Source organism: Rhinolophus sinicus, chromosome 1, assembly GCF_057876585.1.
Source record: "Rhinolophus sinicus isolate RSI-liver-muscle chromosome 1, RSI-T2T, whole genome shotgun sequence".
NCBI lineage: Eukaryota > Metazoa > Chordata > Mammalia > Chiroptera > Rhinolophidae > Rhinolophus > Rhinolophus sinicus.
In genome coordinates, this window is record NC_142501.1 from 72024460 (window position 1) to 72038456 (window position 13997).

The 13997-nt window shown below is 34.8% G+C and overlaps 1 protein-coding gene across 1 annotated transcript in view; it reads left to right on the forward strand.

Moving 5' to 3' along the window:
• The window catches only part of LOC109460027 (GLIPR1-like protein 1), a 30663-nt gene that overhangs the window by 16379 nt on the left and 287 nt on the right, over nt 1–13997 (forward strand). Inside the window, exons 2-4 of the mRNA XM_088792337.1 lie at nt 3965–4210; nt 7835–7935; nt 11158–11246. Coding sequence (XP_088648463.1) covers nt 3965–4210; nt 7835–7935; nt 11158–11246 — 436 coding nt within the window. The remainder of the gene's footprint in view (nt 1–3964; nt 4211–7834; nt 7936–11157; nt 11247–13997) is intronic.

Consider the following 13997-nt stretch of genomic DNA (forward strand, 5'->3'; position numbering starts at 1 on the left):
TCCTAAAAGCAGCAAGAGGAAGGCAACTAGTAATTTGTAAGGGAGCTCCCATAAAACTGTCAGCTGATTTCTCAACAGAAACTTTTCAGGCAGAAGGGATTGGCACAAGATACTGAAAAGAAGAAAAGCAAAGGCCTACAACCAAGACTACTGTACCCAGCAAGGCTATCATTTTAAATTAAAGGAGCAATAAAGAGCTTCCCAGACAAGAAAAAGTTAAAGGAATTCACCACCACCAAACCAGTATTACAAGGAATGTTTAAGGGACTTTTTAAAATATAAAAAAATCAAAATTATTAATAATAAAATGACAGTAGCCACATACCTACCAACAATTACTTTCGATGTAAATGGATTAAGTACTCCAATCAAAAGACACAGGAGGGTCATATGGTAATTCTATTCTTAATTTTTTGAGGAACCTTCAACTGCTTTCCATAGCTGCTGCACCAATCTGCATTCCCACCAACAGTGTATGAGGGTTCCTTTTTTTCCACAACATCTCCAACACTTGTTGTTATTTGTCTCGTTGATGATAGCCATTCTAACTGGTGTGAGGTGATATACAATTATGGTTTTTATTTGCATTTCTCTGATGATTAGTGATGTTGAGCATCTTTTCATATGTCTATTGGCCAACTGTATGTCCTGTTTGGAGAAATGTCTATTCAGGTTCTCTGCCCATTTTTTAATTGGATTGTTTGTTTTTTTGTTGTTGAGTTGTATGAGTTCCTTATATATTTTGGATATTAGTCCCTTATCAGAGGCATTGTTTGCAAATATCTTCTTCCATTTGGTTGGTTGCCTCTTTATTTTTATTTTTCTTGATGGTTTCTTTTGCTGTGCAGCAGCTTTTTAGTTTGATAAGTCCCATATGACCCAGCAATCCCTCTCCTGGGTATATACCCCAAAAAATCTGAAAACATTTATCTGAGTACATATATGTGATATGATGTTCACTGCAGCTTTATTTATGGTGGCCAAAACATAGAAACAACAAAAGTGTCTTTCAATAGATGATTGGATAAAGAAGATGTGATATATATATATACACAATGGAATACTACTCTGCCGTAAGAAAAGATGAAATATTGTTGTTTGTGACAAAATGGATGGATCTTGAGATTATTATGCTAACCCAAATAAGTCATCAAAAGTCAAGAACCATATGATTTCACTGATGTGTGGGATATCAAACTGAAAGCAACAAAAGAACAAGACAAACAAACAAACAAACAAAAACTCATAGACACAGACAATAGTTCAGTGATTACCAGGGGGTAAGGGGAGAGGGTGGTGGTAGATGAGGGTATACTAGGCCAAATATATGGAGATGGAAGGAGAACTTACTGTGGGTGGTGAACACACAATGTGACATACAAATGATGCATTACAGAATTGTACACTTGAAACCTATGTAATTTTACTAACCATTATCACCCCAATAAATTTCAATTAAAAAAAAGACATAGGAAGGCTGAATGGATAAGAAAACAAAAACCTTACATATGTTGCCTACAAGAGACTCATTTCAAATTGAAAGACACACAGAGACAGAAAGTAAAAAGATGGAAAAAGATATTTCATGAAAATGGTAATGAAAAGAAAACAAAAAAATGCTGGAGTAACAATACTTACTCCAGGCAAAGTAGACTTTAACACAAAGGCTATAACAAGAGACAAAGAAGGACCCAGCTAGCCCATTTCAGGGTATTTATCCGAAGAAACCCGAAATGTTACTCAAGGGGACATTAGCATCCATATGTTCATTACAGCATTGCTTACAATGGCCAAGACGTGGAGGCAGCTTGGGTGTCCAATAGTAGAAGAATAGATAGAGTAGGTGGTAATATACAGTGGGATATTCCTCAGCCATGGAAGGGAATGGGTTTTTGCCATCTGCAGCAGCGTGGATGGACCTAGAGGGTATTGTGCTGAGTGGAGTATGTCAGACAGCGATAGACAGATGCAATGTGATTTCGCTTATATGTAGAATCTAAAGAACAAAATTAACAAACAAAACAGAACGAACTCATAGACACAGAAAATATTTTGATGGTTGCCAGATGGGAGGGGATTTGGGGTGGTTAAAGGGGAAGGGGTTAAGAAGTACAAATTGGTTGTTACAAGTAGTTATGAGGATGTAGGGTGTAGCATAAGGAATATTGTAATAACTATGTATTATGTTAGGTGGGTGCTAGATTTTATTGGGGTGATAGATAAGAGGGCTTTGGGAGGCAGGGTGAAAAAGGTGAGGGGATTAAGAAGTACAAATTGGTAGTTACAAAATAGTCATGGGGATGTAAAGTAAAGCATAGGGAATATAGTCAATGATATGGTAATAACTATGTCTAGTGCCAGGTGGGTATCACTAGTCAGGGGATCACTTCTTAAATTATATAAATGTCTAACCATTATGCTGTACACCTGAAATTCATATAAAATAATATTGAATGTCAACCTTAATCGAAAAATTTTAAAAGGGGAGGAAAGGTGAACGGGAATAAGAGGTCCAAATTTCCAGATATAAAACAAATAGGTCCTGGGGATGTAACATACAGCATAAGGAATACAGTCAATAATATTGTGATAGCATAGTACAGTATCAGATGGTTGCCGGACTTATCATGGTGATCACTTCTTTAGGTATATACATGTTGAATAACTATGGTATACCTCTGAAACTAATATAATATTGTATGTTAGCTATATTTTTAATAAAAATCTTTTAAAAATATTTACATACTGTGAAACTATTTGTATAACATTCTTGAAATGATAAAATTATAGAGATGGAGAACACATTAATGAATGCCAGGGTTTAGAGATATTGTGGAAGAGTATGACTTTATGGGGTTAACATGAAGGATCATTGTGATGATGGAAGAGTTCTGTATCTTCATCGTAAGGGTGCTCACTTCAATTTACATGTGATAAAACTGCATAAAACTATACACACACAAATATATGCAGGTAAACTATTGAAATCATAAGGTCTGTTGATTGCACCAGCATCGATTTCTTGATTTTGATACTGTACTATAGTTTCATAAAACACAACCAATATTCTTTACAATATTGAATGTTCTGGTCCATGAACATTATATATCTCTCCATTTAAGTCTTTTAAAATTTGTCTCAGTAATGTTTTGTATTTTTCAACATAGAGATTATTTTATATAATTCATATTTATAAATATTTGATATTTTTGAAGCTATTTGTCTCCAAAGTGTATGTGAAAATGCAGTTTTGTATATTTTCCTGGATCTGGCAACTTTGGTAATTTCACTTATTTCTTTTAATTTTTTTTGTACATTCATTTGAATTTTCCATGTACAGTCATGTCATATGTGAATAATGATAGATTCCAAACATTATACATTTTATATCTTGTCTTATATATTTATAGTGCACATATTTTATTATATTACCTAACCTCCAGTACAATTTTAAATAGAAATGATGAGACGTCTTGTTTCAGTCCCAATCTTGTGCGAAAGCTTTCAATGTTTCACTATTTTATACCAATGCATGTTGTAAGGTGGTTGTTGTTGTTTGTAGATACTTTTGATCAAACTAAGGAAATTCTATTTCTAGTGTGCTAGGAATACCTTTTTGATTACAAATGGGAACTCATTCTTATGATATGTTTGCATGATCTTCTGAATTACTAGACTGTGAACTCTGACTTATTTAAATGACATTTAAATATACTTGCTAAGTGCCTCTACTGTACCAGGCCATTTGGCAGGTACTAGAAATGCAAAGATGAACTATCACAGAAAGGGTCATAAAGTGTTTCTGAAGAAGAACTAAAAAGAAATAACTAACAAATAATAAATACCAAATGAAAACTACATTTAATTAAAATAAGTTTAAACAAAATGTAATTGATTACTGTCATTGGAATAACTAATTCAAACAAGTATACACAATTCACTTTAAATTATTTTTACCTTTCAGACTTGGGATGAAGGTTTAGCAAAGACTGCTAAAGCATGGGCAAACAAGTGCAGATTCAAACACAACACCTGTTCAGGAACACCACGTAAATGCCATCCAACTTTTGACTATGTTGGAGAAAATCTCTGGCTGGGAGGATTAAGCACATTCACACCAAACGCAGCTGTTGCTGCTTGGTATAATGAAACTAAATATTATGATTATAATAGACAACGTTGTTCCAAAATGTGTGGCCATTATACACAGGTAAATATTTGAGATTTTATTGATTAGTTCTTATATATGCACATTTCAGTTACAAGACAAGCATTTTCTTTTAAGTTTCTTTTGAGTATCCTGAAAATGCACCTTCATTTGGAAGACATATTTACTGGATATAGAATTCTATGGAGTTTTTTCGTTTTTATTTTTGTTGTTTTGTTCTGATCTTTAAAAATTATTCCACTGTGATCTCAATTTAATGCTTTGATATGCTCAATGTTTCCAACAAGAAATCTACTGTCAACCTTTTATTTATTCCTTTGTAGATAATGTGTCTTCTTTCTCTGACCGCCTTTAAAATTTTTTTTATTATACTCCTGAGCAACTTCCTAATGTATTGAAGTTTTCTTCACTGTAGTTTTTGTGCTACAGTTTATTGAGCTTCTTGGAACTGTAGATCTATGATTTCAATTAAATTTGGAAAACTGTTAGCCATTGTCTCTTGAAATATTTCTCTCACTCTCTCCTACTTCTCTCTTCCCATAGTCCAGTTACCAGTGCAGAAGGCCACTTGAGTTTTCCCACAGTTGATTAATGCTCTCTTCTTTTTTTCTTGAATTGTTTTTCACTCTGTGAGAGTGAATTAATTTCATAGAGCCTGACTGCTGTATATTTAAGTTCACTAGTCTTTTCTTCTGTGATATTTATTCTACTATTAATGATAGTTAGCTTATTTTTAATCTTAGATGTTGAAGTTTACATCTCTAAAAGTTTTATTTTCGTCTTTTTATATCATCAGTAACTATATTTAGTATGTTTAATCTTCCATCTTGCTTTTTAACCACATGGGATACATTTATACTAATTACTTTAATGTTTTCCCCACTAATACTAGAATCTATGTTAGTTCTGGGGTAGTTATAATGGATTGTTTTTCCTCTTAATTATGGGTCAAATTTTTCTGCTTATCACAGAGGGTACATTTTATTATATTCCCAACTTTGTAAATTGTGCCTTGTTGGATGCTAGATTTATTTATTTACCTATAGTATTCTTGAACTCTCTTCTGGGATACAGCTAAGTTACCTGGAATTTGTTTTATCCTTTTGGTTCCTTCTTTTAAAATATGTTAGGTAGAACAAAAGCAGTGTCTGGGCTGGGCTAATTATCGCTCACCAGTTAGGCAAAATTCTTCTGCATATTCTACCCAATGCCCCAGAAAATATGAAACTTGCCAGTCTGGCCAGTGGGCCAAGTCCTATTCCAGGGCCTGTGTAAGCACCAGTATTCTTTCCTGAATTTTTTATAAGTGGTTCTTTCCCAGGTCTAGGATAGTTTCCTCACACACATGCTCTGGTTAGTACTCTGCGGAATTGACGATGAGGACCCCGTGCAGATCTCCACAGCAATGTGACTGTTTGATGTGTACCTCTGCAGTACTACACTCTCTAATCTCCTGCCTCTGTGGTCTCCCCAGACTTTCAGCTCTGTCTCTCCATCAAGCTTCTCCTGGTTTCTCCACAACCCCTACCCCACCAGCCATGGCCTAGAAACTCTCTTCAAAGTAATAAGCAGGGACAGTTGTACAGCTCACAAATGCCCCCACCCCCTAACTCACAGGGAGCATTATCCTTTGTTGTTTATGTCCAGTATCTTGAAAAACATTATTTCCTATGATTTTTCCAATTATTTTGGTTGTTTCAGGTGGGTTTTGGTGAGAAATGGAAGTCACTTTTTAGCCAAGCTAATCCTAGCCATGGCACTGAGCTTCTAGGAAGGCCCATTTAAGGGGGAAAAAAAGAGCTAAATCTCTTTTTTAAACTTACTCATCTGTATAAGTTGAATTAACATATATTGTCTTATACCAAGTCATTTTTAACAGGTACACTGAACAAGGAAATTACCAGCTTCTCTGCTCTCCTTCTATTCACTCTGTCCAAAAACAGGATGTTGTAGGTCCGGAAACACTTCTCAGAACAGATGTTGTTTGCAAAGAATATGGTTTGGCTACTGAAGAAAAGTGAAAGAATGGGGTCAAATGTCAGGTGTCCTGATAACAAGAAGAAAGCAATCTCTCTAAGATGGCATCAAGGCTGAGTCTCAGCCTTTAAATAATCCTTTGCCTCCTCTTTTGCTGTAAAGAAACAGGAAGCTGTTTTCAAATACCCCTTAACATTGCTACATCAGAAATGGGAGCGCACCCCTCACTGGCTAATTTATACATACATTTAAATAATTAGGAGTAGGTACATTCTTATTGGTTCAACAACTGGATCTTGCTTAATGTTCTAAACTAAATGAGCTAAACATGTCTTACAATTATCATCTTCACATATTAATACTGAAGTTATAACCAATGTCCATATTCATGTTACATCTAGTCACATTAATGAAAGCACTATATTTTAAACCTATACAAAGTAAATATTTATTTTTACCATCCCCAAAGCCAAAAAGAATCACAATTTAGTTATATTAAGCAAAGAGAATTTCATGGTGTAGTCAGTTATTCATGAACCAAATTTTTAAACACGATTTCTTGAAAATATATACTTGCAGCCATAGTTTATTAACTTTCTAAAATATTCAAAAGGAATGGAGTACTTTCACAATCTAGCTTAATCTCACTGTAGTTAGTGGGAAACTAGCTCAAAATTGATCTGTCACTCTCCACAGCCATACATGTGGTTAGAAGCAAAACTCATCTCTTCTCAGTTCAGTGTGCTTTTATTGCACTTTGCTACCTCTGAGGCAACCAAAGAACCATTAAAATATATTTTGCAAAACTGCTGATTATGGCTACACCCAGGCCATGGGAAACAATGACTAATACATCACTTTATAAAATATGTCAACACATTTTGTTAACTGAATTGTAAAATGAATGGATTCAGGAAATTCATTTGTATTGTGAAAATCTACATCAATTTTCCTTGTATTAGTTTGTATTCCAAAAGGAGTGAAAAAGTATTTTTTTTCCCTTTGTTCATTTGGGAAATGGAGGAAAATTCCATTATGTCATTGTCAAAAAGAAATACTAATGTTTTCACCTCTTTATCTCTCTGCCCCTGGCTAGTTTTCCAGAGGAATCTTATTTGAGTAAATGCTATTTTTTTGGAACTAAACAAAAATAATTATTCACCATATTATGGTAGGCATTTTTGTTTTGTTTTGTTTTTGCAATCAACTCAATATATTTTCAACTCTATCCCTATCTGTCTCTTGTGATTTGACAGATATAAGGATATAGTTAAGACCACAAATTTAAAATGTGATCATAAACTAAGTAGAATGTTTCTGAGAAAAAGAAATGAAAGTTAATAATTGTTTTCATTTACAGTGTGAACTTAATATTGCTTGTATTATATGCCCATGGAAAGAATAAAAATATATTTCATAAAACATCTGGAAGATATTATTTTGGCTATATAGTACATTCTTTTGATTTATAAGAATTATTGGTGAGCACAAACTAGTTAGGTAGCCCTCATAAAAGCAGTCCTTAAAAAATTGTTTTAAATTAAATATTTGAAATTAAGGGAAAATAGCCAGTAAGTACTTATGAATACTTATTTCTTTGTAGTATGACAAAGATTATACCTATTCACATAATGCATCGTGGTATAGAGTTGTTTTGCATGTTTTATTTAAAAATTCCTTTCCTTATAGGTAGTTTGGGCCAATTCATATAAAGTTGGCTGTGCAGTCTCACTTTGTTCTAATTTGGGGAGCGTTCAAACTTCAATATTTGTATGTAACTACGGACCTGCGTAAGTTATTTTGCTATTAAAATTATTTTTTTTAATTTATTGGGGTGACAATTGTTAGTAAAATTACATAGATTTCAGGTGTACAATTCTGTATTACATCATCTATAAATCCCATTGTGTGTTCACCACCCAGAGTAAAATTATTTTGTATTGAAATAAATGTTAAGAATTGTTTCTAAAATTAGGACCTTATACTAAAAAGACAGGTATATTTTTAATAAGTGAAGTCTCCCTCTATAATGCTAATCAAAAGAAACATGAAAATAGAAAGCGGTGAGAGAATATTACCTGTGTAAAGAATTATACCTGCCATGAAATATTTAAACTTGAGAATGAAAATGATGGAGACTGTTAAGTCAAAAAAGACATAATATAAAATACATTGCCATACTAAATACTAGAATACCAAATAGGTTGGCAGGTGCTTCCCTAATATACGAAGTCTGACAATTAGGTTCGCGAATTTATTGCAAAGATGTTGCTAACCTTTTTTTTATATCAGAGGGATTATTCATTATGAATTTGCACCAACTGGACAAACAGTTAACCAAGTTTACTATTTGGAACTGCTGAAAAAGCTGCATGAAAAAGTTAGACGACCTGAACTTTTCATCAACAATTCATGGCTCTTGCATCATGACAATGCACCAGCTCACATAACACTGTCTGTGAGGGCGTTTTTAGCCAGTAAACAAATAACTCTATTGGAACACCCTCCTTAGTTACTTTATCTGGCCCTCAATGACTTCTTTCTTTACCCAAAAATAAAGGAAATATTGAAAGGAAGACATTTTGATGACATTCAGGACATCAAGTGTAATATGATGACAGCTTTAATAGCCATTCCAGAAAAAGAGTTCCAAAATTGCTTTGAAGGGTGGACTAGGTGCTGGCGTCAGTGTATAGCTTCCCAAGGGGAGTACTACAAAGGTGACTGTAGTGATATTCAGCAAATACTTTTTCTAGGATGAGTTCATGAACTTAATTGTCTGACCTCATAACATAACTGAAATGAGCAAATGATTCAGAATGATAGTAAAAAGCATGTTCTTCTAAGAAAAGAATACCATAATTTTTCATTGCCTTGCTGAGAATTGTACATCTAAATGGAAAAACAACATCAGCCTAATGGAAGCCTCTAAAAATATAATTCTGATCACAATGGATCTGTACAAGAAAGACAATAAAGTCCATTAATAATCCAACTCTTTAACAAACAAAAATTTTTAAATAAAATGTACAAAAAAATGAAAATAAAACCAGGCAAAGGATAAATACAAAGAATTGGTAAAAAGAAGCTGAGCTATGCCAAAATTGCTATGTAGAGGTACAAACGTGTATATATCTTTCTGTATTTTCTTCTACTCCCTCCCAGTTAGAAGCAAAAACAAGAATGACAAATGCATAACTTAAAGAGAAGGAAACAAAGGACAGATAAAACAAACAGAATAAATAAGAAGAAAATAGCCTCAACCTTAACTATGTCAATAATCACATCAAATGTAAATGGTACAAACACCCACGAAAAGGCAGAGTTTGTGAGATTGGATAAGAAATCGAGAACAAATTATATGCGGCCTACCCAAAGCATACTTTAAATATACAGACACAAATAGATTAAAAGAAAAAGGATGGGAAAAAGTTTACCTTGCTAACATTAGTCAAAATAAAGCTGCAGTGTCTATATTAATATCAAATAATATAGATTTCAGAGAAAAAAAAATATTACCAGGGATAAAAAAGGCCATTACAAAATGATAATGGGGTTAATTAATCAAGAGGCAATTTGGGAAAAGTGGGAAAATTCCTTAAAATACACATATTACAAAAGAGGATAAAATGAAAAGATAACTACAGAGCAGTATCTCTTACGAACATAAGTTCAAAAGTTCTTTAAAAAATTTAGCAATTGAATCCAACAATATAGTAAAAGCATAAAATAACTTGTCCAAATGAAGTTTATTCAAGGAATGTAGGGCTAGTTTAATATTCTAAAATCACTCCATGTAATTCACCATATTAATCAACCTAAACAATAAAGATCATATGATGATCTCAATAGATTGAGAAAAAGACAAACATTATTTTTTTAATAAAAGTTCTCTGCCAACTAGAAATAGAAGGAAACTTCTTAAACCCAATAAAGTGCATCCATGACAAACCTGTATGTAATAGTATATCTAACAGCAAAAAATTTTCTGTAAAATACCAGACAGTACTTTCTCTGTACTTTTTTCATAAAATACAGATAGTAAATATGTTAGGCTTTGCATATACATGCATTCTGTTACATATTCATCTTCGTGTTTTTCTTTTGTTTTAAATAACCTAACCCCTTAAAAATATTTTTTTAAAAAACAATTCTTAGCTCACAAACTGCACAAAAACAGATGACAGGCTAGACAAATAGATCAGTGGAATAGTATAAGGAGTTAAATATGCACCTACTATATGATTTATTTATTCCACTCCTAGATATGTATCCAAGGAAATGTATGCCCATAAAAAGACATATATGTATGTTCAAAATGTGTATAGTAACTTTATATGTATAGTCAAAAACTGGAACAGCCCAAATGTCCATCAGTGGATGAATGGATAAATGAATTGTGGCTTATTCTTTAAAGGAATACTACAAATGTTATTGTTTTTCTTTGTATACTCTAGGTAAGTAGCACTTTTTTAAGTCTTCCACACAGAGATGGGGGAAAAAAGATGTTTGTTAAAGTGTATCAGCTAATATTATTGTAAAGCAGGCGCAATAGCTGCCAAATAGTTGATCAAATGGTACCATTTTTTTGGTACATCATCCAACAGAACTAGATAAAGACTGTGGTATTGAACTTTTAAATTAAACCATAAGGTGTATGTTCTCACTTGCAATTTAAATTTTGCTTATTCCATTACAAAATCAATAGATAATCCTAGTGGTTTACAACAACAAAATATGTGGCTGTCACATATATAATTACACTGGTTTCCATCTGATTTGTGTTCCATAGAATATTCAAGAAATATAACTACCACATGAAATATCCTGTAAAAAACAGTTTTCATTGTTTCTTTTCTATAAAACCAATGAGCATAAAATAAGGACAAACGTTATTTTTCCTTTTCCACATTCGTGACTTAGTGAGTAACCAAACCAACTTACATAAATAAATGCCCAAAATTAGAGAAATAAACAGCCATTTGGCTAATCAGTGTTTCTCTTTTTTACAGAGGAAATTATGCAAAAACACTCCCTTATGCTAAAGGAGTATCCTGCACTAAGTGTGGAAAAGGAGACACTTGCAAAAACAACCTCTGCGGTAAGCTAAGAGAAAAAAAATAATCGGTGCAGCGAGCAGAGACCCCGCCAGACGCCCCGCACGACAAATGGCGCAGCGAGCAGGGTCTCCTGCACGACAGTCCCTCTAATTTCAATCTCATTTAAGGCAACTTAAAAGATATACGTATTGGCATCACCTCCCATTTGGAAATCAAAGATATATAAAAATAACAATGATACACTCTTTTTTTCACTTCCCCTTCCTGGCCAGTACGCCACAGTCATTTCTCTGAATCAGCCATCTCCCACTTCTCCTCTTACTCAATTTGGAGAATCTATTTGGATAGTCTATTTGGAGAGCAAAGTTTCTTCAAACTCATTTTGTATTTTAAAATTTAGCTCTCCTCAAGTTTACAGAGAATTATGACTGATATTTGATTTCTGCTATACGATGAAATGAATCATATTTAAACTCAGGTGATCTCTCCCTTTTTCACTGATGATTTTCCCCTCTCAGGCTAAAGGACAGAAAGGAGTGAAGTATAACTGGGACCAGTGTGCTGTTACACAATATATAATTGCTGCTATACAAACAACTCTTAGTGGAAATGTTTCTTGTTTGTATTTGTTTCCATTTGCCTCCTTTCATTAGTTATTATTAAAATAATGACTCGCTCAGAAGTAACAGTAATCAATGTCCGAATTAATTGTGATTGAAAACTAATGTTTCTCTTCCATTATCAGCCTTTTGGGTCTCAGAACAAAGATACTTTTTAAGGATAAGTGTATAAATTATTGATTGAGGACAGAAGGAAATAGATGAAGGGAGGAGATTATTTCGAACTTAAAAAAAAAGAGAATGCAATGCCACAAAACAAGACAGACACAAAACAAGGCATATTAAATGATTCTATTTATATAAAGTTCAAAATCAGGAAAAACTAATCTACATTTGGAGTCAGAATAGCAGTTACCTTGGAAGAGGAAAGAGGAGTTAGTAATTAGAAGAGGTTAACAGGAGGTTAACTAGGTGTGTCCACTTTGTAATAATTCATCCAACTTTCCATTTATAAGGTATGTATATTCCTATATTCATCTTATACTTCAATTAAAGAGTAAATTAGAGGTATGGTCCCTGTGGGGACAGAGCCAGGAGTGCAGTTTCCAGGTTCTCGGCCTCACATAGAAAGGTGCTGGCTCAGGTAGTAAATGGCCATCAACTGTGATTGGATGGCCATCAGCTGTGGCTAGTTGGCCGTCATCTGTAACCAGTGAGCCATTGGCCACTAATTTAACTGCCGTGGCTACGCTAGCAGCAAATGGGGGCTAGCAAGAAGATGGTGACTGAGCTGGCAAGCACGGATGGCAGTTAGCACGGTGGAGTGCGGGTTGCAGATTGCAGAGAAGTGGACAGCAGGTTGCAGACAGCGTAGCTCCTGCTTCCTGTGTCTCCAACCCAGCTTCCAGCGAGAGTATAGTGGTCTGACTCCCCTACCTATGGCTCCATGGGAGTTCCTTTTTGGCCTCACCATGTCCTGCTTTCTTATGTGGGGAGCGGGAGCAGAGACCCCGCCGGTCACCCCACACGACAAATGGCGCAGCAAGCAGGGTCTCTTGCACGACAGTCCCTCTAATTTCAATCTCATTTAAAGCAACTTAAAAGATATACTTATTGACATCACCTCCCATTTGGAAATCAAAGATATATAAAGATAACAATGATACACTCTTTTTTTCACTTCCCCTTCCTGCCCAGTATGCCACAAACTGTCATTTCTCTGAATTAGCCATCTCCCACTTCTCCTCCTACTCAATTTCAACCTGTTTTATACCGCCCCCCAAAAAAATCAGATCAAGTCACTTCTTATAAGTACTCCATTGCTTCATATTGCAAATACAAAAAAAAGAATCTGACTCTACGCCATGTGGCCACAAGCCCAAGTATGACCTGGCACTTGCTTAACCTCCCTTTGACACACTAACCTCCATTATCACCACCTTCAAATACTCCAAACTCTTTCTAATAATCCCAGCATCTGAATCACCTGAGTCTGTTTCTAGTTTCATGATCGTTTTATTTCTCTTCGTTTTCATAACATGCTCTGTTTCTTGGTGTGGTACATTCCTTTAAAGATGGCCACCAACAATTCCTCCCCTCCTTACATGCACATGCCACTCCTGCCATCAAGAACTGGAGCTCATTTCTCCTCCCCTTGAACATGGACTTGACATTGTGCCAGTTCTAGGCCCAGCCTTTAAGAGACCTGGCAGCTTTGGCATTTGCTCTCCTGGAACCTCCACCGCATACGGAGACATCCATGCTCTCCTGCAGGAGAAGTTCCCCTGAGAAAGGCCATGGAAGAGGAGAGGTCATCTTTCTGTTTCAACCCCAACTGAGCTCGAGAGAAATGCAGCCATAACATTGAACCCTGATGACCCTATGCATAGCAGAGGAATTGCCTCGTAGAGCCAGACAACACAGATAACTGTGAGAAATAATAGTCAATTGTTATTGTTTTAAGCCATTAAGTTCCGGAAGTTTGTTTTACAGCAGTAGTTTGCAGAAAAACTTGGTATGACTACAAAGTTCTTATTAAACACCTAACAACACGTGTAAAACAACAATGTAGAGAATTCTACCTTTTCCTCTGCTCAACAGACGGACACAGGGTTGTTCACCTTATCCAAATACAACTTAGTCAAGACTGAGATACAGTTTATGTAAAGCTTGGCTGCCCCTCTTTCAAGGGTGTAGACTTGTAGGGTTTTCCACTGAGACCCTAGTGGGTTC